The 26,356-nt window shown below is 32.3% G+C and overlaps 1 protein-coding gene across 1 annotated transcript; it reads left to right on the forward strand.

Annotated features, from left to right (window-relative positions):
• Positions 1-450: 450 nt before the first annotated feature.
• Positions 451-5,249, forward strand: LOC112783578 (cellulose synthase A catalytic subunit 8 [UDP-forming]). Its single transcript, XM_025826579.3, has 12 exons — positions 451-837; positions 948-1,079; positions 1,168-1,318; positions 1,679-1,951; positions 2,069-2,414; positions 2,490-2,627; positions 2,761-2,886; positions 2,987-3,199; positions 3,313-3,553; positions 3,651-3,850; positions 3,932-4,285; positions 4,444-5,249. Exons 1-12 carry the CDS (start codon positions 660-662, stop codon positions 5,029-5,031), a joined length of 2,940 nt encoding a protein of 979 aa, XP_025682364.1. The 5' UTR covers positions 451-659; the 3' UTR covers positions 5,032-5,249.
• Positions 5,250-26,356: the final 21,107 nt, after the last annotated feature.

The raw sequence follows: 26,356 nt of genomic DNA on the forward strand, positions 1-26,356 counted from the left end.
GTATTCTAACCTCAATTCATTATTCCATTTAAATGGAATGGAATTTTTTTAAATATTAAAAATTTATTAAAGAACTCTGAGTTAGGACACAACATGGTGAGTATCTATAATTAGCAATAAGCCAATAACCACCGAAAATATGAACCGATGTTAGAACAACTTAGTAGAGACGTGCCACATACGAATCAAGGTTATAATAAATGCTAAACATTGTTAGCTTAATCTGGAATAACAAGATGAACGGTCAAGTATCATTATCAATTTTAATCATGTGCTATATTAGTAAAAATGAAGAATATAATTGAAATAATAATATTTGTATATGGTTGCTGCAATGAGCTTGTAGCTGAAGGGTAGTTAGTTAAAGATGTACCTAGCACAACCGAAGGAGTTGTTGTTCCTTATAGTTCCAGCAATAAATTCAAAACTATATTACTTCAGTGAGAGAATGTGCCTTTGTTTGTGAGTTAAACAATGATATGAACCCTTCAACATATGAAAATGAACCCACCACCATCATCACTACCCTTTTCCACCATACACATTCAAAGGGTTGGTTTATGCTTCTGCCATACGATTATAAAAACATTGCAACATAGCACTCTCATTTGAACCTTGAGGGGTATGACCAAGACCATAACCAAGAAAACAAGAACAGAATGATGGAATCTAGTGTTCAGTTGTGCAATTCTTGTGGGGAACAAATTGGAGTTGATGCTAATGGAGAGGTGTTTGTGGCTTGTCATGAGTGCTATTTTCCAATCTGCAAAGCTTGTTTTGATTATGAAATGAATGAGGGTCGCAAAGCTTGTCTGAGATGTGCTACTCCCTATGAAGGTAACACTTTGAAATCTCTACTTTTTTTAAAATCATTTCACAAAGTGAATGAATTAGCATGCATGCGCCTTCTTTTTCCTGAGCTTTGTTTCCTTTTGTACATCTTATAGAAAGATCCAAAAATGATGATGACACCAAGGTTAATGGAAATCGGTCAACATCAATGGCTTCTGAGCTCAGTATTTCTCAGGATGTTGGAATCCATGCTAGGCATGTCAGTACTGTGTCCACAGTGGATAGTGGTATGAGAGACTTAAGCTAACATTTTCAAGTAGATTTTTCTTTAGAAATGCTCATTGATCATTCATTCATAACATGGTTTTCTTGTAGAGTTAAATGATGAATATGGGAATCCAATCTGGAAAAATAGAGTGGAGAGCTGGAAGGAGAAGGATAAGAAGAAAAACAAGAAGAAAAAGGCTGAATCTAAGGCCGAAAATGTGGCGCCAATTCCCCCGGAACAGCAGATGGAAGAAATACAGTAAGTTCACTCAGAAATGAGAAAGTTTTCTTGAAATGAACAATAAACAATTCATTCCCCTTGGGTTAGTATATTCCTGAGATGCATGGAATTGGACACAGAAATAAGTTAGACTACATAGAAGTAAAACAAAAAATATGGCTTGAAAATTGACTTCTTCAATTGATTAAGCTCTGAATCCTTTGTTAGCATTCTTGCATTTTCCTTGTCCTACTTTATAGCAGTAGTTATAGGCAGAATACAAATTATCAAACCTTAAGCATCCTAAATATAAAAGGAATGACATGGACAAAAATTTAGTATGGTTCTTTAAGATTATATTGATGTGCATACATGGCCATGTGTTGGTATGTTCTGCAGGTCCTCAGAGGCTGCTGCTGCTGAGCCACTCTCAATTACTATTCCAATATCGAAAACAAAAATGGGACCATACAGATTTGTGATAATCATGCGTCTGATAATCTTAGGTCTCTTCTTCCATTACCGAGTCACAAATCCTGTTGACAGTGCTTTTGCTTTGTGGTTGACATCTATCATCTGTGAGATCTGGTTTGCATTTTCATGGGTGTTAGATCAGTTCCCTAAATGGTATCCCATCAACAGGCACACTTTTATTGACAGGCTTTCTGCCAGGTAAATATACAAAACAAAGTTCTAAGATATTCGGACATGTTCCTTGTACTTCAAGTTTTCTGTTGAACATCTAAGTTAATTGTGAAAACTCACATGTGATCTATGTTGGAATGTCAGGTTTGAAAGAGAGGGTGAACCATCTCAGCTTGCTGCTGTGGATTTCTTTGTCAGTACAGTGGATCCATTGAAGGAACCGCCCCTGATCACGGCTAACACAGTGCTTTCTATTCTTGCTGTGGACTACCCTGTGGATAAAGTATCCTGTTATGTGTCTGATGATGGTGCTGCAATGCTTACATTTGAATCCCTTGTGGAGACAGCTGATTTTGCAAGAAAGTGGGTTCCGTTTTGCAAGCAGTACTCGATTGAGCCGCGAGCGCCTGAGTTCTACTTCTCTCAGAAGATTGACTACCTCAAAGACAAAATTCAACCTTCTTTTGTGAAGGAACGTAGAGCTATGAAGGTATTCATTACATTACATTGTTCTTTTTCCAAATCCAAATGGAGTATCTTCTCATGAATCATGATTATCTTCCAGAGAGACTATGAGGAGTATAAAGTAAGAATCAATGCTTTGGTAGCCAAGGCACAGAAAACACCAGAAGAAGGATGGACTATGCAAGATGGAACCCCTTGGCCTGGGAATAACTCGCGCGATCACCCTGGCATGATTCAGGTATATCCATTCACCATTTGTTGAATCAAATCTATTGGCAGAGTCAAATGCCTAACTTCAAGGACTAAACTATTTCTGCCAGTTTAAAGTGTCCTGTATTCAAATGAATTTTTCTGTTATTTGCTATTTGCAGGTTTTCCTTGGACACACTGGTGCACATGACATAGAAGGGAATGAACTTCCTAGGCTGGTGTATGTTTCCAGAGAGAAAAGGCCAGGTTACCAACATCACAAAAAGGCTGGTGCTGAAAATGCATTGGTAAGAATGCTTAAAAATTTATCTGGATTTATGTTTCATATCCTTATTAAGATCCTTGAGATTTTATTAGGCCTGTTGATTCTTGTTTGGATTTATATAGGTGAGGGTCTCAGCAGTTCTCACAAATGCTCCCTTCATTCTCAATCTTGATTGTGATCATTATGTTAACAATAGCAAGGCTGTCCGGGAAGCAATGTGTTTTCTTATGGATCCAGAAGTTGGTAGGGATGTCTGTTATGTGCAGTTCCCCCAGAGATTCGACGGTATTGATCGCAGTGATCGATATGCAAATCGCAACACAGTTTTCTTCGACGTGAGTTTAAATAAAAACAAACTGTTTCAACAGAAATTTTGTATTGTGTGTGGTAGAATTATATAACAATGAAACAAGTATTCACAGCACTTTTTAACCTTGATCCATTTCAGGTTAACATGAAAGGACTTGATGGAATTCAAGGACCTATGTATGTGGGAACTGGATGTGTTTTCAATAGACAAGCTCTTTACGGTTATAGTCCACCTTCCATGCCCAACTTACCAAGATCTTCTTCATCATGCTGCTGCTGCTGCCCCTCAAAGAAGGCCAAAAAAGATGTCTCTGAGCTTTATAAAGATGCAAAGAGGGAAGAACTTGATGCTGCTATTTTTAATCTTAGGGAGATTGAAAGTAAGAACAGTTCTGTTTTTCCAACCATGTTTCACTGAAAATACAGAACAAACTCTTATTGAGTGATATATCACTGGTTTCTTTTTCTTTGCTGTAGATTATGATGAATATGAGAGGTCAATGCTGATTTCACAGATGAGCTTTGAGAAAACATTTGGCTTGTCCACTGTTTTCATTGAGTCCACATTGATGGAGAATGGAGGTGTTCCTGATTCTGCAGATCCCTCAATGCTGATCAAGGAGGCCATTCATGTAATTGGCTGTGGATATGAAGAGAAGACTGAATGGGGAAAAGAGGTGAGGCTTAAACGTTTCATTCATGTGTTGTTGACTTGTTTACTAACTAAAATGTGTTGTTCTTGTTGTGTATTCATTCAGATTGGTTGGATTTATGGATCAGTGACAGAGGATATCTTAACTGGATTCAAGATGCACTGTAGAGGATGGAGATCAATTTACTGCATGCCATTAAGGCCAGCATTCAAAGGGTCAGCACCAATCAACTTGTCTGATAGGTTGCACCAAGTTCTTAGGTGGGCCCTTGGATCAGTTGAAATCTTCTTCAGCAGACACTGCCCTTTGTGGTATGGATTTGCAGGTGGACGCCTCAGATGGCTTCAGAGACTAGCTTACATAAACACCATTGTCTATCCTTTCACATCACTTCCTCTAGTTGCTTATTGTTCCTTGCCAGCAATTTGCCTTCTCTCTGGAAAGTTCATCATTCCAACGGTAGTTTCTTCATCTTTTATTCTTCTTAACACATCATAACAAGTTACAACTAATAATGTCTTGCACCAAAGAAAACAATTCATAGCTGCATAAGCTTAGAACTTAGGCCATTACACTAATTAGCCTTAAACCATTTTGTTTTTGACAATTGAATGCAGCTATCAAACCTAGCAAGTGTACTCTTTCTTGGACTATTTCTGTCCATCATAACCACCAGCATCTTGGAGCTTCGATGGAGTGGCGTGACCATCGAAGCAATATGGCGAAACGAGCAGTTCTGGGTCATAGGAGGCGTCTCGGCCCACCTCTTCGCCGTCTTCCAAGGTTTCCTGAAGATGTTAGCAGGCATTGACACAAACTTCACAGTCACAGCAAAAGCTGCAGATGACACAGAGTTTGGTGAACTCTACATCATAAAATGGACCACACTCTTGATCCCTCCAACAACTCTGATCATAGTTAACATGGTTGGTGTTGTTGCTGGTTTCTCTGATGCACTCAATGGAGGTTATGAGTCTTGGGGGCCTTTATTTGGCAAAGTTTTCTTTGCATTTTGGGTTATTTTTCATCTGTATCCATTCCTCAAAGGTCTCATGGGTCGCCAGAACAGAACACCAACCATTGTTATACTTTGGTCAGTGTTGTTGGCATCAGTCTTCTCTCTTGTTTGGGTTAAGATCAATCCCTTTATCAGCAGAACTGACAGCTCAACCATCTCAGGGACTTGCATTTCTATTGATTGTTAAAATCTCACAATTATCAAACAGTTTTGATCATATGGTATTTGTGAAAGATTTCATTTGCTACAGTGTGCAAAGTCATAAAATGTGTAACTATTTTTCACCAGGGTTAAAAACTCTCTTGATATATATTTTTTTGGGTTTTTTTTTATAGATTGACTAAATTGCTGTATAAGAACTAAGAAATATTAGTGAATTTTTAAAATATTTTTTACTTATAAAAATTGAATAGTCGATATAAATATTAATAAAACTAATATTGTTTGTTGTTCTTATGACATAAAAATTATGAAAATTGAATAAATAGTTTATTATAAATTATTTTTGAAATTAAATTAAAATAGTAATATATAAATATTCTCACTTGTTATATCTATTTTAGATAAAATATTATATCAATTTATTTATTATCTGTTATAAAATAGAATATATACTTCTTTAAATAATTCAAACTAATGGTTAATAATAAGTGAGTTTATGTGAATTATGATGTTTAATTTAAAATAAATATACCTAAATTTAACATAATCTTAATAATATAATATCTTAATGTTTTGTTGGGGGCACGACGAAATCTATTAACTTTGAATCTCTGAAGGAAGTCGTGGCAAAGAACCTACCTAATGTCGTACAGGTTAGAGAAATGGGAGCGTACAAAACCCTACTGACTTTTGATAGTGCTATGCATGCTGAAGAAACGTACACCTTGAACATGAATTGCCTCCTACGTTTATTCCACAGTGTATGGCGGTGGGAGGAGTCGGAACATAATAAAACTCGTAGGGTGGTTTGAATGTTTTGGGGTTCCATTACATGCATGGTCTGCGAAAACTTTCACCACGATAGGAGGCTAGTGGGGGGAAGTAGTTGGGTGTGCTCGAGAGACAGAACTGTGCAATTCTTTCACGGTAGGCCAAATTCAGATTGATACGTGCATAATGGACGTTATTCAGGAATGGATCCATACAACGGTGGGTTCTGGGGGCTTTGATGTGTTGGTAAAAGAAGTTGGACATGAGGCATGCAACCTGCAGTGCGCGGAGAATCTGGGTAATGAAGTTATAATAACCGGTGAAAATAGTAACTCTGCCACCACAAAGACAAGCTTAGGAGTGGAAATAGAACAGGGATTTCAAGCAGGGCCGGCGCACGAAGTCGCTCAAGTCGAAGACATGCTCATACAAGTTAACCCGGAGGAGGAAGGAGACAAGGGTAGAGTGGTAATTCCAATGACAATTTTGAATGAATGGGTTAATGGTAATAATTATCAAAATTCCTTGAATTTCGAAAAAGATCAATTAGTCAAGGGCGATAATCAAGGGATGGCTGATTTAGGGGGAGGGACGGTTATAAGTGCTGCGGGAGATTCAGAGAAGACGCTGTCTTATGTTTATAATGGGCCAAAGGGAGGAGCCAAAAAGGGGAAACAAAAAAAGGCTTGCCACAATTCAGCTTAGGCCTGCCAAAACAAGAACTTAGAACAGGACAACCACTTCCTATTGGGCCCAACCTCAAGTGAGGATAGTGATGGAGACAGTGGGCCTGTGTTGGCGGTTCCGGGTCGGGCTTTTTGCGGGTTGCTGAACACCAGGGCGGAAGAGGTGCGCAGCTATCACAACAGAGGGGTTCTCCTCGAGGAAGAGGACGGCGCGCTTGTTGGGACTGACCGGGGGGAAGATCGGCGATCTGCAGACGTAGGAATCGGACGGCGCCAGGGCAGAGAGACACCCACATGAACTCGCAACAGCCAGCAGGGTGGGACTGTAATCTCTGCCTCTGCGATTGCTGGTGGGGAGGCGAGACTTGGGGGGAGTTCCTATGCTGGGGGGAACGACACGACGGAAATGACGCGGATGGGGAATGGCGAGCCTGTCGTCTTCAACGGCATGGATGTAGAGGGAGACGAGACGAGGGCTGGTCAGAACTCTGAAGGGTTGAACGCGGATCCAATCCCTGGCGAAGCAACCTCCACCGGTCCTTATGTGAATCTGGCTGGAGACCTGGTTCGTTCTCAACGTGGTATGAGGACGGAATCCGGACAGGGTAAGGGGAGCCGTGGAGGGAATGAGTCTGGGTCTGAGGATGGTGGGAATGTGGCGGAGGACAGTGACACGCAAGGTTTGAAGCTGGATGAGCAGATGCTTGAGAACCGAAGAATGTGGGATTTGGCAAAGGAGTCGGGCGTTATGTTGGTCAACGAGGAAGATGACATTATGGTAATACTCCAATCGCAGAACGAAGAAATCGAACAAAAAAGAAAGTTGGCAAAGCACAAGGAAAAACTGAGACGGTGCAGGCCCAAACAAATAAACAGGTGTGTAAAAAGAATTTTAAATGATATTTAGCTCTTGGAATTTTAGGGGGTTACGGAGTGATGGCAAGATAAGAATGGTGAAGGATTTAAAGATAAAACATAGATTAGATATGCTGGGGTTGATTGAGACTAAAAAACAGGTTGTGACTAGATTTGATGTTACAAGACTTTGGGGGCAAGGTGGTGCAGGTTGGGACTTTGTAGGCTCTGATGGTACAGCGGGTGGACTATTGTTAATATGGGCTGAATCTGTGTTTAAAAAGAATAACTGTTATAAGGGGGAGAGATGGTTGTGTGTTGAAGGGGTCCTGGTAAAGAATAATTACAATTGTGCTATCTTCTTGGCCTATGGTGCACATAATAGAGTTGCGAAACTTCAGGTGTGGGAAGAGCTGAGTTACATAGCTGGGTTATGTCAGCTTCCTAGCTGTTACATGGGAGATTTTAATGAAATAATGCAGGTGGGAAAAAGGCAAGGTACTGATGTTCTACCTAGGTCGGCAGAAGAATTCAGGAGTTGGGTACAAGATATGCATTTAGTGGATTTGCCACTCACAGATCGCAAGTTCACTTGGTTTTGGGGATGCTCATGCAATCATATAGATAGAGCTCTGGTTAGCTTGGAGTGGTTGGAAGAGTTCCCCGAGACTCGGATATGCGGTGGACCAAGGAGTTTATCATATCACTGTCCTGTCATCTTAGAATATATGAGGCAGAGGGTAGGGCCAAGGCCGTTCCGAAGCCTTGACTCATGATTTACACATGAAGGCTTCCTTAGCTTCGTGAAGGAAGAGTGGCGAGGATTGGAAGAGATGCAGTTCACAGACAAGTTGAAGGCTCTGACGATCCTGCTAGGGAAGTGGCATAAGACTAAATTTGGGGATATGGACAAGAAGATTACGAGGTTTGAGGAAGAAATTAATAAGATTGATGATTTGGTAAGCAATGGGGTGTATGATGGAACGATGGAAGCTAGAAGGAAAGTGCTGGTTACCTGCTGTGAGAGGTGGTATGTTAGGAAAGAAGTCCAATGGAAACAGATGTCCCGGTCTCGGCAAGCAAAGGAGATGGACAAAAATACAAGATACTTTCACAACATAGCTTCAGCAAGATGGCGGAATAATAGGATCGATACATTGTTAATCAACGGTAGGCTGGTCAGGAACCAAGCTAGAATAAAAATTGCTATTAAGGAATACTACAAAGAGTTATATCACCAGGAGAAGTCTCCTATGATGAGCTTCAGAGATGGTACGGTCTGGTAAGTAGGATCGAGCAGGAAGATTCTGTAAATCTGGAGGCACTGCCGATAGCTGAGGAGATCAGAGAAGTTGTGTGGGATTGTGAGTCCTCTAAGGCACCAGGGTGTGACGGGTACAACATGAATTTTGTCAAGAGGTGTTGGGGTGAGATTGGGCCTGAATTCACGGCTGCAGTGATGGGGTTCTTTCAGACGTCAAGGCTGCCGACAGACACTAACATCACTTGGGTGGCATTGGCACCTAAGTTCATTGGAGCTAAGGAGATTAAAGATCTACGACCTATCAGCATGGTTGAATGCGTTTACAAGTTCATCTCTAAGATTTTGGTTAAGAGGATGAGATCTGTGATGCCAGCTTTGGTAGGGAAAACCCAGAGTGCATTTGTAAGGGGCAGGAAAATACATGATGGGGTGCCCATCGCATGTGAAACGGTAAACTGGCTCAAACTGAGAAAAAAGGAGGCAGCAATAATCAAGTTAGATTTCCAAAAGGCATATGATAGAGTCAGGTGGAGCTTTGTGGACATAGTGCTGCAAAAGATGGGGTTTGGCAACAGATGGAGATCGTGGGTGATGGAGTGTGTCTCCACAGCATCTATGTCGGTTCTGATTAATGGGTCGTCATCTAAGCCATTCAAGATGGAAAGAGGTCTGAGACAAGGTGATCTGCTTTCTCCGTTCTTATTCGTACTAGTTGTGGATGTCTTACATCGATTGGTGGGAGAGGCAGTCAGGAATGGGCGTATATCATCCCTGGTGATTGGCAGAGATAGTATAGCACTGTCACATCTTCAGTTTGCTTATGACACAATTCTATTCTGCCCACCAGAGGCGGACACTATCAAGAATTACAGGCGACTATTGAGATGCTTTGAATTAATGTCAGGTCTCAGTATCAACTTTGACAAATCGAGCTTGATTCTGATAAATTGTAAAGAAAAGTGGACCCAAAATATGTGCCAGTTGTTGGGGTGTAAAGGCGAGTCTCTTCCAGTCAAATATCTGGGTATTCCCTTAGGTGCGAATCCGAGGCTGGTGAAGACCTAGAAGCCTGTCATAGACAAAGTGGAGGGGAAGCTAAGTCTGTGGAAGGCTAAAGCTCTTAATAAAGCTGGAAGATTGGTGCTGATTAAATCAGTATTAAACAGTCTGCCTGTGTATTATTTGAGCTTGTTCAAGATGGCGAAAGCAGTCAATGATAAATTGATTTCACTGCAAAGAAGGTTCTTGTGGAGTAAAGATGATGGCAATAATGGGATGGCATTAGTAAAATGGGACGTGGTGCAGGCCCCGAAAAAACTAGGCGGGTTGGGAGTTGGGGATGCTATGGCTCGCAACACAGCTATGCTGTTTAAATGGTGGTGGCGATTTGCTAAGGAAGATTGCCCATTGTGAAAGAAGGTGGTTTGTTCTTGTTATAATCTGAATCCCCATGAGCTGCTGTCAACCCAAGTACTACCTACTAGGGGAGGACCGTGGAAGGATATATGCCAGCTACAAATAAGGAATGACCATATAAGGGATAAGATGGTTACAAGGCTGTCTATGGAGATTGGTGATGGACGGCATACGCGGTTTTGGGAGGATATTTGGCTACTTTGTGGGCCTCTAAAAGAGCGGTTTTCCAGGCTGTTCTCTGTTTCAAACCAATGTGGGTCTGTTATAGGGGATTGTGGGTTTTAGGATAGGCTAGATTGGATTTGGAACTTCCAGTGGAGGAGAGAGCTCTTTCAATGGGAGTTGGGAATACTGGGTCAACTACATGAGGCATTGAGACCTGTGCAACTAGTAGTTAACAGAGAGGATATGGTAGTATGGAAATATGATAAACAAGAAATTTATTCAACTAACTCATTTGTTCAGGTTTTGCAGGAGGCGACACTCCCGGAGGAGGTGACAAGCTACAGCTTCACAAAGACCATCTGGAAAAGGTTGGTTCCACCTAGAGTAGAGCTATTTGCTTGGTTTGTCCTGGTAGGTAGGGTGAATACAAAAGAACGGTTAAGCCGGCTAGGGGTCATTAACCAGGAAGATAATGTCTGTGTTCTATGTAATAAATGTGTGGAACATGTGCACCATTTATTTCTATGCTGTGAATTTGCTTGGCAGGTGTGGAGTGTTTGGTTATCGATGATTGGTCAACAATGGTCTATCTCAAGGACAATGAGAGAACATTTAGGCCATTACTAATTAGCCTTAAACCATTTTGTTTTTGACAATGCAGCTATCAAACCTAGCAAGTGTACTCTTTCTTGGAATATTTCTGTCCATCATAACCACCAGCATCTTGGAGCTTCGATGGAGTGGCGTGACCATCAAAGCAATATGGCGAAACGAGCAGTTCTGGGTCATAAGAGGCGTCTCGGCCCACCTCTTCGCCGTCTTCCAAGGTTTCCTGAAGATGTTACCAAGCATTGACACAAACTTCACAGTCACAGCAAAAGCTGCAGATGACACAGAGTTTGGTGAACTCTACATCATAAAATGGACCACACTCTTGATCCCTCCAACAACTCTGATCATAGTTAACATGGTTGGTGTTGTTACTGGTTTCTCTGATGCACTCAATGGAGGCTATGAGTCTTGGGGGCCTTTATTTGGCAAAGTTTTCTTTGCATTTTGGGTTATTTTTCATCTGTATTCATTCTTCAAAGGTCTCATGGGTCGCCAGAACAGAACACCAACCATTGTTATACTTTGGTCAGTGTTGTTGGCATCAATCTTCTCTCTTGTTTGGGTTAAGATCAATCCCTTTATCAGCAAAACTGACAGCTCAACCATCTCAAGGACTTGCATTTCCATTGATTGTTAAAATCTCACAATTATCAAACAGTTTTGATCATATGGTATTTGTGAAAGATTTCATTTGCTACAGTGTGCAAAGTCATAAGATGTGTAACTATTTTTCATCGAGATTAAAAACTCTCTTGATATATATTTTTTTGGGTTATTTTTTTTTATAGATTGACTAAATTGCTGTATAAGAACTAAGAAATGTTAGTGAATTTTTTTTTAATATTTTTTACTTATAGAAATTGAATAGACGATATAAATATTAATAAAAATAATATTGTTTGTTGTTCTTATGACATAAAAATGATGAAGATTGAATAAATAGTTTATCATAAATTATTTTTGAAATTAAATTGAAATAGTAATATATAAATATTCTCACTTGTTATATCTATTTTAGATAAAATATTATATCAATTTATTTATTATCTGTTATAAAATAGAATATATATTCCTTTAAATAATTCAAACTAATGGTTAATAATAAGGGAGTTTATGTAAATTATGATGTTTAATTTAAAATGAATATACCTAAAATTTAACATAATCTTAATAATATAATATCTTAACAATTTTTTTAAATAACAATAAAAAGATTAAAAAAATATATACTCTTAGTACATTTAAAAACATTTGTTTATTTGATCTATATTTTTTAGTAAATTTTTACTTAATATTTAAAAGGATATTTAAGAACATCTACTAAATTAATTAATCATTTTTTAAAAATCCATGTGCAAATGTGTTCTCAGCTGAGCGAAGTTAATACTGGATGTTAGTTGGGGGTATTTACTATTTAGTTTGGTGTTTATTTGATATTATAAAATCATTCCAAAATTTTGTTATATAGACAAAAACAATAATGCAAAATTTGGTTGATGGACGCAATTATAACTTGACATGATGACCAGTAGCGGAACTTGAAACAAAATTTTGGGGGGGCCAAATAGAAAATAATTGTCAAAATATTTTTGATATGGACCCATTTAAGATAAGCTCGTCTAATCTCATCTCTCTGGTTTGGGTGATATTGCCAAATTTAAAGTCGTTTTTCAAGATCTTGTTTCAAAAAGTTAAGGTTAAAGTCATCAGATGTAACTTTTTGAACTTTTGAAGATTATATCTCACTTTCTTCGTGATTCATTAAAGTAGAAGAACTATCTACAGGTGTTGATATTGTAAAAGTTATATGTTCTCCTTCTTAAATATTAGCCTTCCTCTTAAAAAATGTATCAATTCTTTGATTTTTTATTATTATTTTATATAAAAATTTGAATATATATCATGTAAAATATGTAAAAAAGAAGTTAGAAGGACAAATATTAAAATTTATAATATTTATTAAATTTTTTTATCAATTTATACAAATACAATAATATTAATTATTGAATATTTTATTATTTTTTAACATATAAAAAATTAAATTAAATAAATAGTAAAATATAAAATAATATTAAATTAAATAAATAAAAAATATCTAATTTTTTATATTTGAACTTAAAGATAGAGAGAGTGTTGTTTATTGAACTTATTAGATACTTTAAGTCATAGTAAAGTATTTAAGTTAATTGAACTATTTTTTATCTTTTAAACAAGTACTACTAAATTTTTTATAAAAAGTTGGGGGGATCATGACCCCCCTTGTCTGAACTAAGCTCCGCCACTGACGATGACAATCCACAACTATCATCAAACTCGCTCGTCAAAAATCAAAACCTAGTAACAATCTTCTTAACAGCTTGCATTCTTCAAAATTATTTAACGAAAACTACTACTTAAAACATAGCAATGAAACTGAAATCTTGTCATACATTAATTAATTAATATTAACTTCTCTAGAATCAAGAGATTTGGCATAATTCAACCAAAAGCTAAGTAATTTCATTGATATAATACCGACTCAATTTATCTCGGTCCAAAATCACACTTCTCTTTGAACAAATCTATCTCTGTAATGCATAATCAAAGTTGAAATATATATCATTCTCATACCAAAGATAAAAACACTAACCAATTTAAGTTGGTCTATTAATTAGTTTATTAATTTATTTAAACAAATATCAAGGAGATCCAATTCTGTTTTGGCCAGTAAATAGAATTAACTTATTGATCAATAATAAATTTTTAAATAAAATTTCGATTCGCGATAAATTAGTCCTTAACTATTTATTAGATTGAAGGATACCTCATCAGCCATCATTTTAACCATTTTAGGAGTTATTTCATTTGCCTATAATAAGTTTAATTTCATTCTTTTTTTTTTATTTTGAAAGAAAGAGCTCAACACAACAAGGTGGAGCAACTAAACAAAATAAATAAACAAAAAACAAATGCTAATCAAACAAAGAGACATCCCTCCATAGTTATATCTAATAATACCGTCAACAACTAAAAGATCAAACTCAGTCCACTCTTGTAACTCCTAATTGATTTATTGAAAAAATTCGCAACACCTGAGAAACCCCCTAACCTCCACCAGTTTTCTTTTATCATTTTGAGAAATTCAGATAAGTGATCCAATAATTTAAACTCTAGAACAGCCTCAGACTCCCTAACAATCTACTATTCTCCACAATCAAAGGACAATGATCAGATAAACCTCTTTGTCCGCCTTTTAGCATTGTCTCAGAAAACTCTTCAACCCATCCTACGCTAACCAATACCTGATCAAAGCGATTGCATGATTGACTCCGGAACCACGTAAATTTTCGATCATTCAACTCTAGAACCACTAGCTCCATATCTTGTATCCATGTTTTAAAAACTACTGCTGATCCTGTAAACATACTAGCTCATTTCTTTTCTTCCACTTGCACAACCTCATTAAAGTCACCTATGTAGTAAATAGGGACTTAACACAAACCATAGATAAAATTCAACCAGTAGAACGCAAAATTAAAATTCTTGTTCGTCAACACCCCTTCTACACACAATCATCTATCCCCTTTATAACAGTTACGCAAGTCAAATATCAGTACATTCCACCACAATAAAAAACCTCTAAAAGCACCGTTCGAAACTCACAAGAACTTAACCCACTGCATAATTTTCCAAAATTACACTGCAACCTATTTTCGGTTTGAGTTAGAATTATATGGTTATGCCACAAATATAATCACACAACCAATGAAATAAAACACAATTACTCAGCCAAAAAAAATTTTGGACTCAATTAGCAATGATAAAGTTTTTGCATCTGGCACTTCATACAGCCTCACGTGCAGATAAATACCATCACTCATAAAATTGTTTGATCTCATAATAATCTGAGCATCTTCTCCACTGAAAGTTTTTTTTTTAAAACCTCAACTGCCACCTTGTCTAAACCTTTATTCATGTACTTGAATAAATATTTAATAATATTTGACTTGTTGTAGTACTCTACGTTAACATGTGCTTAATAAGACATTAGCAGATATGCGTTGTAAAAAATTATATTCCTATTATCCATATGGAATTCCTTCCTTTCAGTAACTACTCTTGTGTTTTATCTTTTACATTATGAGTATCCACTATCATTAATATCTGTGATATTATTGAATGTTTTAGGATAATATTTTGTATAGTATCCATCTTTTATGCAGGGAGATTTTGAGCAACTGGTCCATGAATCATATATGTAGACACAGCTCTAAACAATTTTGGGTGTTAAACAGGATCGGACAATCCTAACAATATTAACCGGTCAATTTAAATTGTGTTTGTTATTTTGTGGTCTCCACTCAACCACAAAAGAATATGAATATGTGGTGGACTTCTCTTTTAAAATTCTACCATGTACATCATTATAATAAAAAGATAAAAAAAATAATATGTTATAAATAAACTATATATATATATATATATATATATATATATATATATATATATATATATATATATATATAATTGTGCAAATAATTTAACAAATTTTTTTTTCTAAAAATAAGGTTAAATGATGATCAATACCTGCATCTAACACTTTGAATGTAATCCCTTGCTTAAGATCAAAGGTTATCATATCAAGCTTAATTTTAAACACTCTACATAATATATCTGGTCGGTCTTCAACCTTTAAGTTCTTTGGATTATTAATTCTACCAATCTCTTGCCAACTTGAGTTACATGTCATTGTGATAAAGAGATCTAGATATCCATATATTTCTTACAAATTGCTAGAGTATCTTGATAATTATTAAACATGTATTTCATGTAACATGTGAAATACGTGGATAGCTAGATTGACACATTTATTTGCTTTGGAAGCACATATTTCATCCTTAATAACTCTGTCTTGAATCCTAACCCCTTGTATATATCACTTCTGATCTTATCATTAAATTAATTAATTAATTAATATTTTTATTTTACACCCCTTTCAAAATAATGGCATGAAAAAAATTGAAATTTAATATTATTTTAAAATATAAAACTCTTTTAATCTAATAAGAAAATAGAAATTAGAAATAATTGTTTTAGTTTCATCATAAATTGTATCTATCATATTATTTGTCAATAAAAATAAAAAATTAATTACAATTTAAAAATTAATAATCTTATAAATTATGTAAATATCTAAAACTAACAACTTAAGAAAGCGTATTTAAAAATTTAAAAACTAAACCTAACCAAATAACTTAAATTGTAAAAAATAATAACTTAAACAAAATAACTTAAAATTTAAAAAATAACCACCTAAGCAAATAACTTATAATTTATAAACAAAGTTTTAAAAATTTCTAATAACGAAACCTAAGTAAGTACTTTTCAAGTTCAATGTATTAACGTCACACCAACAAAAAATTTTCCATTTTTTTCGAACTACTAAATTGGTTCAATTTTTTAGGAACGATAGAAAAAAAATAAGTATAGAAAAATATATATTAATTTTTTTAAATAGTATAAATAATCTCACATTTTAAGAAAATAAGTAATTTTATTTAATTTAATCTAATATTTTGTAGTTAACAAATTTTCTTATAAATTATGTAAATAAAAAAGATATTTTTAAACACATTTGCTTATTTAAAAATTAAAAAAATTATATTTTAAATTTAAAAATTTAAACAAAGTGTTTAAATTAGCAATTAGAAATTAGAATTATGTTTTTTTAAATAATTACACATTAAAAATTAATAACTAACTTAATTATATCAACAATATTTCATATTATATGATATCAAATACTAAATTAAAAATTAACAAAACATGACCGGTATGAATTGAAAAAAAAAAATCACAAATAATAAGCAAATAAGATTAACTTATATTAAAAAAAATTCTAAATTCAAAACATAAAAATTAAAAAAAATAAAAAAAATAACAACTTAAGAACAAATAATATTTTCACCAAAACAAATATATGTTTAGTATTATTCTATTAGATAGACTTAAAAATGGGATTCTAAAATATGCCTATTCAAATTCTCAATTTTTATTCTCAATCTTGATCATCTTGTAAGTTGAAGTATCTTCTTCTGCCTCCGAATCTTCGGACTCCGAGAATAGTCGTTTGATTGGTGTAATAACATTTTTCAACACTTCAGATCCACCGTCGTCTGCAATTTTAAAGGAGATGACTACAACTTGAACATTTGAAATTTTTGTAAAAACATAGGTAGATCTCTTTAAATTTTACAAAAATATAGGTAAAATTTAAAATTTAAATTTTATTATATCAAATAAAATTAAAAAATTAGCTCCATGTTAATAATTAATAATCTTTTAAAATGTGATAGTTACCTAATTATTTCACAACGATGTATTGATATTAAATTTTATTTTATTTTATTTTATTTTAAATTTTAAAACTTTAAAACATTAATTAATTAATTATTTTTTTTGGAAAAAATAGATATTAGAATTACAATTTGTTATAATTGAAAAAGATATTTTATATTTAAATTTCATTAACTTATCAATATTTAATTTAAGTATAATTTAAATTTAAAAAATAAATTGAAGTTTGATATGAATATAAAAAACAAACAAATCTGTTAATTAAGTGAGTTTTTAAATTAAAAAAAAACTTAAATAAATAAAATGAATAAATAAAAATAATCTATGTACAACAAATTGAAATTATTTTTTTTTTTAATTTTTTTCAGTTAAGGATATTAACTGAAAGTAATTAATTATACTAAACAATAGAGATATTGTATTATGTATTTCTAACTCATACTTTTATAGTTGACTTATAGCTAAAATTTTCTGAAACGTAATTGAGTTTGATTTAAATTTGACTTATATTTATAGATAAAATAAATAAATTTAAATTATAAACTCTAATAACTAACTAATTTAACACTATAATTTTTTCGAAAAATAAAAGAGAGTAAAAAGAAATGTAAGGTAACTAAAATAATTACGTGAACTTATTTATTGCTATTAGTTATTAAGTGAACTTAGTTTTTCAAAAATATAAATTATTAGTTTTTTTTTAAATAAAAAAGTAATATTATTATACTTAAAGTAAAATGTAACTATAATTTAAAATTTAAAAGTAACTTTTTAAGCAAATAATTTATAAATAAATTTTTAGATTAGCTTAACAATATTAAAACTAAATATCTAACAACTTAAGAAAGAAAGTGCATTTAAAAATTTAAAAAATAATAACTTATGCAAATAACTTAAAATTTAAAAAATAACAATATAAGTAAAATAGCTTAAGCAAATAACTTAAAATTTAAAAAATAACTACCTAAGTAAATAACTTATAATTTATAAATAAAATTTTAAAAATTTCTAATGATGACATCTAAAAAAAACTTTTCAAATTCAATGTATAAGCGACACGTCAGAAAAAAAAACTCTAAATTTAAAAAATAATAACCTAAGTAAAACAACTTAAGCGAATAAATAATGTTATGGATAAAAGGAGACGGCCACAACTTGAATATTTAAAATTTTTTGTAAAAACATATGTGGACCTGTTGCATTCACATTGGCCGTACCACCAGTCTGGAGTATTTCTTCAACTTTTTTACAGAAAAGAAAATTACTGTATCTAATTTTTTTTAACTGCTCAATGATTTTGCCTTGATAAATTTTTAAGAATGCAGCCTCATTTGGAATTTCGCCGATATTACCCTATATTCTTCAAATATTACAAAGCTAGATAAATAAAGCGAAAAAAAACTACGTTAGATAACACACATAATATTAAACTAAAGAATTAGAAAAATATATATATACCCACCTATTTTTAAATTGGATGACATTTATTTCTTCAAGATTGAAGAACACCTTTGTGCCATACATGGAATTCTGTAAAACAATTTTTCTTAAAAAATTTAATTTAATACAAAATGAGTAAAAACTCACATAAAAAATGAGTAAAAGCTCACATATAAAAATTTACATAATTATAGATAAATATTATCATTATATAGCTTCAGTCTAACAAATTGTAAGACGACAACAGCTTCATCTTTATTGCTGGATCCCAAAAAAGTATTTAATTCATGTGCATAGTTGCCAAAAACTGCACACTCCATTATTTTTCTATGGCAAATAAAATGTTTAATGTTAAATATTTTTTATAAAAAAATAAATAAAAAATAATTACAACTAAAAAAGTAACTATCAATAAAATAATATCAAATTATATATATATTTTATATTTTAAAATTTAAAAATTAACAATAAAATTAAAACGTCAAACACAATTTTAAAAAATTAATAATTAGTTTATTAATTATTTTAAACTCATAAAATAACTAACTACAGAAAGAATGCTTTCTATTAATTTTTTTTAAAAAAAATTAAATACTTTTTTTTTTCAAAATCAATCCAAACTGATTTTTCAAAAAAATTAAATACTATTAATAAAAAAATGTTGCTTTTTTTTCAAAAACGTTGTCTTTGAATAAAAACGTTTGTTACCTATTAATAATATTAATAAAATAAGTTAAAATAATAATTTAAAAAGATACAAATATCAAAATTTTTAAATTTATAAAAATAAATATATGATTACCCATCATCAATCTCTAATTCAATAACAGTGTATTTGGTAGATTTGTCATTCTTTTCAATAGTTCTCTCACTCTCAATTCCACCAAGATATCCAACAACATAAGAAATGATTTAAAATAAAAAAATTATTGTTAATAAGTTTGTTAAAAAAAACACAGCCGAAATTATCAATAAAATAAATAAATTTATAAATGAATTATACTTTTTCTAAAACAATAAACTTACCAACTAAGTAGGTATAATCGTACTTAGGAGCATTGAGAGTGTCAAAACTCACAAAATTAAATCCATATCATGAGATACTTGACGATTCTGGAAGTATGTGCACATCGGTACGTTGGTTTAAATTAACCACATACTCATGATGTGCTTGAAGTTACTCTCATTGAGTCCATTTGGTAAGATATTTCTTCCTTTAATAAATTCACGAATCGAGACATAATAACCCTCTTAATCAAGGCGTGTATTTTTTCTCCCTAAAATTGATAAACAAAAATCAAAGAACAATTGAATGGAAATAAACAAACAAATTTAAAATATAAATAATGTAAATTTAAAATAAAATAAAAAAAATATTAGTAGAAAACTCACGTCTTCATCGAGCCAAACCATCTCAATTGAGTATGACAATGAAGAATTTTCGTAACTTGGTAGTGTTAATAACCGTATCACTCGTATATGTACACACAAATTGTCGATTGTAGGATTGATTTCTGCGATTTTGTGAATACCAGTCATTGGAATAAGTAGAGAAATTTTAGATTTTGGATATATGTAAAGAAATGATTTCATGTACTTTAAATTGTGGTGCTACACATTTCTCATAACTTATACTTTTATAGTTGACTCATAGCTAAAATTTTTTAAATTTGATTGACTTTAATTTAAATTTAAATTAAACTTGCAGATAAAGTAAATAAATATATTAATAATTTTTAAAATTCTAAGTTAACATAAATATATTTAAATTTATGTATGTAGATATAATTTTTGAAAAAAATCTACAAAAATTTAAAAAATAGTGCTAAAAAATCAATAAATTTAAAAAAAAATAGTGTTAAAATTTAAAAAAGAACAACATAAGTAAAACAATTTAAAATTTAAAAAATAACGACCTAAGTACAACAATCTAAGATTTAAAAAATAACAACCTAAATAAAATAATTTAAAATTTAAAAATTAACAACCTAAATAAAATAATTTAAAATTTAAAAAATAACAACCTAAGTATAACAACCCTAACAAATAATTTAAAATTTGAAAATAACAACCTAAGCAAATAATAATTTATAATTTATAAATATAAATCTAAAAATTTATAGTGACGACACCTAAACAAATAAACTCCCAGACTTAACGTATGAGTGTCACGTCAGCAAATGAGCTCCCCATTTGTATTACTACTAGTGTTAAATTCGTGCGATGCACAGGCTTATATTTTAATTTGACATGATAAATTAAAAATAGTAGGGATAAGTATTGTTTTGGTCCCTCACGTTGAGGGTCGGAATCGAACCCGTCCCTGGTGTATATTTTGATTTAAAATCATCCTTAACGTATTTTTTTGTATTAAAATCGTCTTTTTAAAAAAAATTAATTTTATTCCTAAAATACCCCTACTTTAATAATAAAAAATTATAAAATAAAAAAAAAGAACACGTTTTGGGGGGGGGGAGAGGGAACGCGTTTTTGGGGGTGGAGAGTAAGGCTGGAAGTGAGCCGAGCTGAGCCGAACTAGACCAAGCTCAAGCTCGGCTCACGAAAATTGAGTTTGGCTCACGGCTCGGCTCATTAACAATCGAGCTTATTTCTTAAGCTCAAGCTCGGCTCACCAAAAACTCACGAGCTGGCTCGAGCTCACGGACTGGCTCAAATAAGAGAAACATAAATACATAATCTATAATTCTATATCAATAAATTATAACTTATATATTTTAAAAAATATTTAAAAAGATCAATTTTATATATTGTTTATCTATCAATAAATTATAAATTTTTTATTTATGTCCTATATTAAAATTATATGTAAAAAATAAATATAAATATTAAATAATTAAGATTGTTATAATATATATATATATATATATATATATATATATATATATATATATATATATATATAATCGAGCCAGTTCACGAGCTAATGAGCTGAGCTTATCCAAGCTCAAGCTCGGCTCATTTAATTTATGAGCTCAATTCTAGGCTCAAGCTTGACTCATCAGCTCACAAGCTTAGCTTATCGAGCTGTTAATGAGTCGAGCTCGAGCTGGCTCATGAGCTGGCTTGACTCACTTCCAGCCCTAGGTGGGGGGCCGAAAGGAAATGCGAAGGGGGAAGGGGAAGGGGGGAGAGAGGACGGCGCCGGCGAAGCTTGGAGCTGCCGTCGCCGTCGCCGGAAGAAAGAAGAAAGGAGAGAGGCTGCGACGGGGGAGAAGAGAAGAGGGGAAAGAGAGAGGGAGCGCCGGTGGCAGGGAGGACCGTTCACGCATACTTCTGCCGCCGTGGAGTGCGTCGCTAGGAAGAGGAGCATGACGCGAGGAGGGCGGCGCGCGAAGGAGAGAAAGAGGGATCCGAGGCTGAGCTGGTCCGCGCATGCTCCGTCGCCGGTCCGCGGGTGATGGGTGGCCGAGGAGAGAGAGGGATCCGAGGGTGGAGTGCGTCGCCGGTCCTCGGACGCTCCGTCACTGCCGTTGGGGATGGGTGGCCAAGCGCCGGTGGTTTTGCATCTGCTTTTTCTGCTTCTTCTATTGCATCTGCTTCTTCTGCTTCTTGTTCTGCTACATCTGCTTCTGCAGCTTCGGCTTCTGCATCAGCATCTTCTTCTTCTGCATCTGCTTCTGCTTGAGTTTCTGTTTCTGATTCTATGACTACCTCTGCTTTTGGTTTTGATTTGTTATTTTTTGATTTGGTTGTTGAATTTGTTAAATTTAGGTTGATTTGTTGAATTTTTTATTTCTGGATTTGTTGAATTGATTTTTGGATTTGTTGAATTTGTGAAATACACTGTGGTTCTTGCAGGGGAATTGGTTACCTTCTGCACTATGAAACCTTTGTTTTTGTGTGGGTTTTGATTTGAATGGGTTTTTGGTGTGTTAAATGGGTTTGCTTTCAGTGTACTGCAAGTGTAACTGTTAGGTGTTTGTGGAATTAGAAATTTTTGTGTTGATTAACAAAGCTATTGATTATACATTGAAATGGATTGATGAGAGTGATTTTGCAATGGTGGATGAGTTTAAGAAGGAAGAGGAAGGTCTTTCACGTGTGTTTGGTCCAATTATTTCGAAGATGATTGAAGATCATAATGCTTGTGGTAGTGAAAGGAGAAGAGAAAGGTTGAAGAAAAGGTGCTGAAAATTTTTTTTATCAAAGTAGGGGTATTTTAGGAATAAAATTATTTTTTTAAAAAAAAAAAAGGACGATTTTAATACAAAAAGCACGTTAAGGATGATTTTAAATCAAAAGATACATCAGGGACGGATTCGATTCTGACCCTCAACGTGAGGGACCAAAACAATACTTATCCCAAAATAGTATTTTATAATTATAAATTTTTTAACTTTAGTACAATACATTGTCATTATATAATAAGTGTATTGAATATGTTATTTTATATTTATTTAAAATAAAATGCAAATACAACAGTTTGAAATCTATAATATTCTTGAACCATAGAAAAAAAACCTGAAAAGATAAGAATATATATAACTGTATTGGTAGCATATCAATTATGCACTAAACTTTATATAAAAAAACTAACAAAAATTTATCGACAATATAATATTTTACTAACATCATTAGATAAATAATTGACATATGATGTTATGCTCTATGTTACACATTTCATTTCAAGTTTGAAAGTATAGTTTTAGATAAATTAGTTAAATTTACGATAAATATTCGTACAAAAGTGTAAATCATAACATGTTATTAAAATGAAAATACTATTTTTCTTATTTAAATATTATTAAAAACTTCTTTGAATATGATATTTGTTGTTGATGACTTTGGATTACTATCTTAGCCTAGAATTAGAATGTTCAAGCCATTGCAACTCTTAACTCTTGACAAAACAACTTAAAAAGTTGTCCATAGGTGAATATTGATTTTGGCAAGTAAAGTCCTACATGTGATAATAATTTACCATATAATAAAATACTTTAGTTTTTCAATATTTTTATCCTCTTATATAGTTCCGTTAGCTAATAATGTCCAAGTTGTATTGTAAATAGAATTTGGTTTGCTAACACTATTAGATATTAATAATATCACAAATAGTTTTTTCAATTGATGACCAAATAGCTGTAATGAATTTTCTATCGTCATATAGTAGTCCCAAAGAATAAAAAGCATCTTGAAAGTTAGGACATGTAATCCTATTAACTGTCCTAATAAACTCATATGTTGTGCAACCTTTCTGAACAGTTAACAAAATTCTTATATATTAGATATCACCTGTACCTGGTAGAACATAGTTTAACCTCACAATAGAATACCCTCTCTTGCGTGAATGTCGTCATTCCCTTTTTTCTCTATCATAAATAAATTGATTTGGAAACTCAGTATACGTTAAAGTTTGACTTGCTTTAAATTCTTTGTTGGCCTCCATCCATGCTAAGAACATCGTACCTCTTCCTTTCCCTTATTCCATGATTTTTTCAAGATTGTCATTGTCTTTAAAGATGATATTTTGCTTTCCAAACAAATGAAGGTTAATCTCATCACTAAAAGCTATCTCTGATGAATATCATAAGCCAAAATTCTCCACACAACCTCACGTGCAGACAAATACCCACAATCATAAAATTGTTTGATCTCATAATAATCTGAGCATCCTCTCCACTGAAAGCTTTCTTTGAAACCTCAACTGCCACCTTATCTGAACATTTATTCATGTACTTGAACAAATATTTGATAGTATTTGACTTGTTGTAGAACTCTAACATGCTCTTGATAAGACATTGATAGATATGCGTTATAAGAAATTACATTCTTATTATCCATATGGAATCCCTTCCTTTCAGTAACTACTCTTGTGTCTTATCTTTTATATGGTGGGTATCCACCATAGTTAATAATTGTGGTGTTATTGAATGTTTTAGGATAATATTTGGTGTAGTACCCATCTTTCATGTAGGGAGATTTTGAGTAAATGGTACATGAATCATATATGTAGACATATCTCTAAACAATTTTGGGTATTGAACAGGATCAGACAATCCAAACAATGTTAACCGGTCAATTTAAGTTGTCTTTGTTATCTTGTGGTCTCCACTCCTCAAAAGAATATGAATATGTGGTGGACCTCTTTTTTAAAATTGTACCATGTACATTAATATAATAAAAAAATAAAAAAATAATATATTATAAATAAACTATCTATTTTATATATATACTTTGATAAATATATAATTGTACAAATAAATTAACAAAAAATTTTCTTAAAAATAAGGTTAAATAATGAGCAATACCTACATCTAGCACTTCGAATGGGATCCCTTGCTTAAGATTGGAGGTTATCATGTCAAACTTAATTTTGAACACTCTACATAATATATCTGGTCGGTCTTCAACCTTTAAGTTCTTTGGATTATTAACTATACCAATCTCTTGCCAACTCGAGTTACATGTCATTGTGATTAAGAGATTTAGATATCCATATATTTTTTACAGATTGCTAGAGTATCTTAATAATTATTAAACATGTATCTCATGCTCCCTGTGAAAGACGCGGATAGCTAGAATGACACATTTATCTGCTTTGGAAACACGGATTTCATTCCTAACAACTGTATCTTGAATCCTAACTGCTTATATATATCACTCCTGATTTTATCATTAAATTAATTAATTAATTAATTAATATTTTATTTTACGCTCCTTTCAAAATAATAGCATGAAAAAAAATTGAAGTTCAATATTATTTTAAAATATAAAACTCTTTTAATCTAATCAGAAAATAGAAATTAGAAATAATTGTTTTAGTTTCATCATAAATTGAATTTATCCTATTATTTGTCAATAAAAATAAAAAATTAATTATAATTTAAAAATTAATAATCTTATAAATTATGTAAATATCTAAAACTAACAACTTAAAAAAGTGTATTTAAAAACTAACAATCTAAGCAAATAACTTAAATTTTAAAAAATAACAACCTAAAGATAACCACCTAAGTAAATAACTTATAATTTATAAATAAAGTTTTAAAAATTTCTAATAACGACACCTAAGCAAATAATTTTCAAGCTCAATGTATTAACGTCACATCACCAAAAAATTTTCTATTTTTTTCGAACTACTAAATTAGTTCAATTTTTTAGGAACGATAGAAAAAAAAATAAATATAGAAAAATATATATTAGTTTTTTTAAATAGTATAAATAACCTCACATTTTAAGAAAATAAGTAATTTTATTCAATTTAATCTAATATTTTGTAGTAAGCAAATTTGTTTATAAATTATGTAAATAAAAAAATATTTTTAAAGACATTTGCTTACTTAAGAATTAAAAAAAATTATATTTTAAATTAAAAAGTTTAAACAAAGTGTTTTAATTAGCAATTAGAAATTAGAATTAGGATTTTTTAAATAATTACACATTAAAAATTAATAACTAACTTAATTATATCAACAATATTTCATATTAGAAATATAAAACTTTATGATATCAAATACTAAATTAGAAATTAACAAAATATCAACGGTATAAATAAAAAAAATCACAAGTAATAACCAAATAACATTAACTTATATTAAAAAAAATTTAAATTCCAAACATAAAAATTCAAAAAAAAAAAAAACAACTTAAGAACAAATAATATTTTCATCAAAAAAAATATATTTGGCATTATTGTATTAGATAGACTTAAAAAGGGGATTCTAAAATATGCCATTCAAATTCTCAATTTTTATTCTCAATCTTGATCATCTTGCAAGTTGAAGTATCTCCTTCTACCCCCGAATCTTCGGACTCCAAGAATAGTCGTTTGGTTGGTGTAATAG

Source organism: Arachis hypogaea, chromosome 20 (genome assembly GCF_003086295.3).
Source record: "Arachis hypogaea cultivar Tifrunner chromosome 20, arahy.Tifrunner.gnm2.J5K5, whole genome shotgun sequence".
NCBI lineage: Eukaryota > Viridiplantae > Streptophyta > Magnoliopsida > Fabales > Fabaceae > Arachis > Arachis hypogaea.

Bases quoted from the DNA above. Each gene is read 5' to 3' on its own strand.
- LOC112783578 (XM_025826579.3), top strand. From the start codon at position 660: ATGATGGAATCTAGTGTTCAGTTGTGCAATTCTTGTGGGGAACAAATT. The intron at 1,319-1,678 runs GTAAGTTCACTC...TATGTTCTGCAG, and splicing joins CAGCAGATGGAAGAAATACA to GTCCTCAGAGGCTGCTGCTG. The intron at 2,887-2,986 runs GTAAGAATGCTT...GGATTTATATAG, and splicing joins CTGGTGCTGAAAATGCATTG to GTGAGGGTCTCAGCAGTTCT.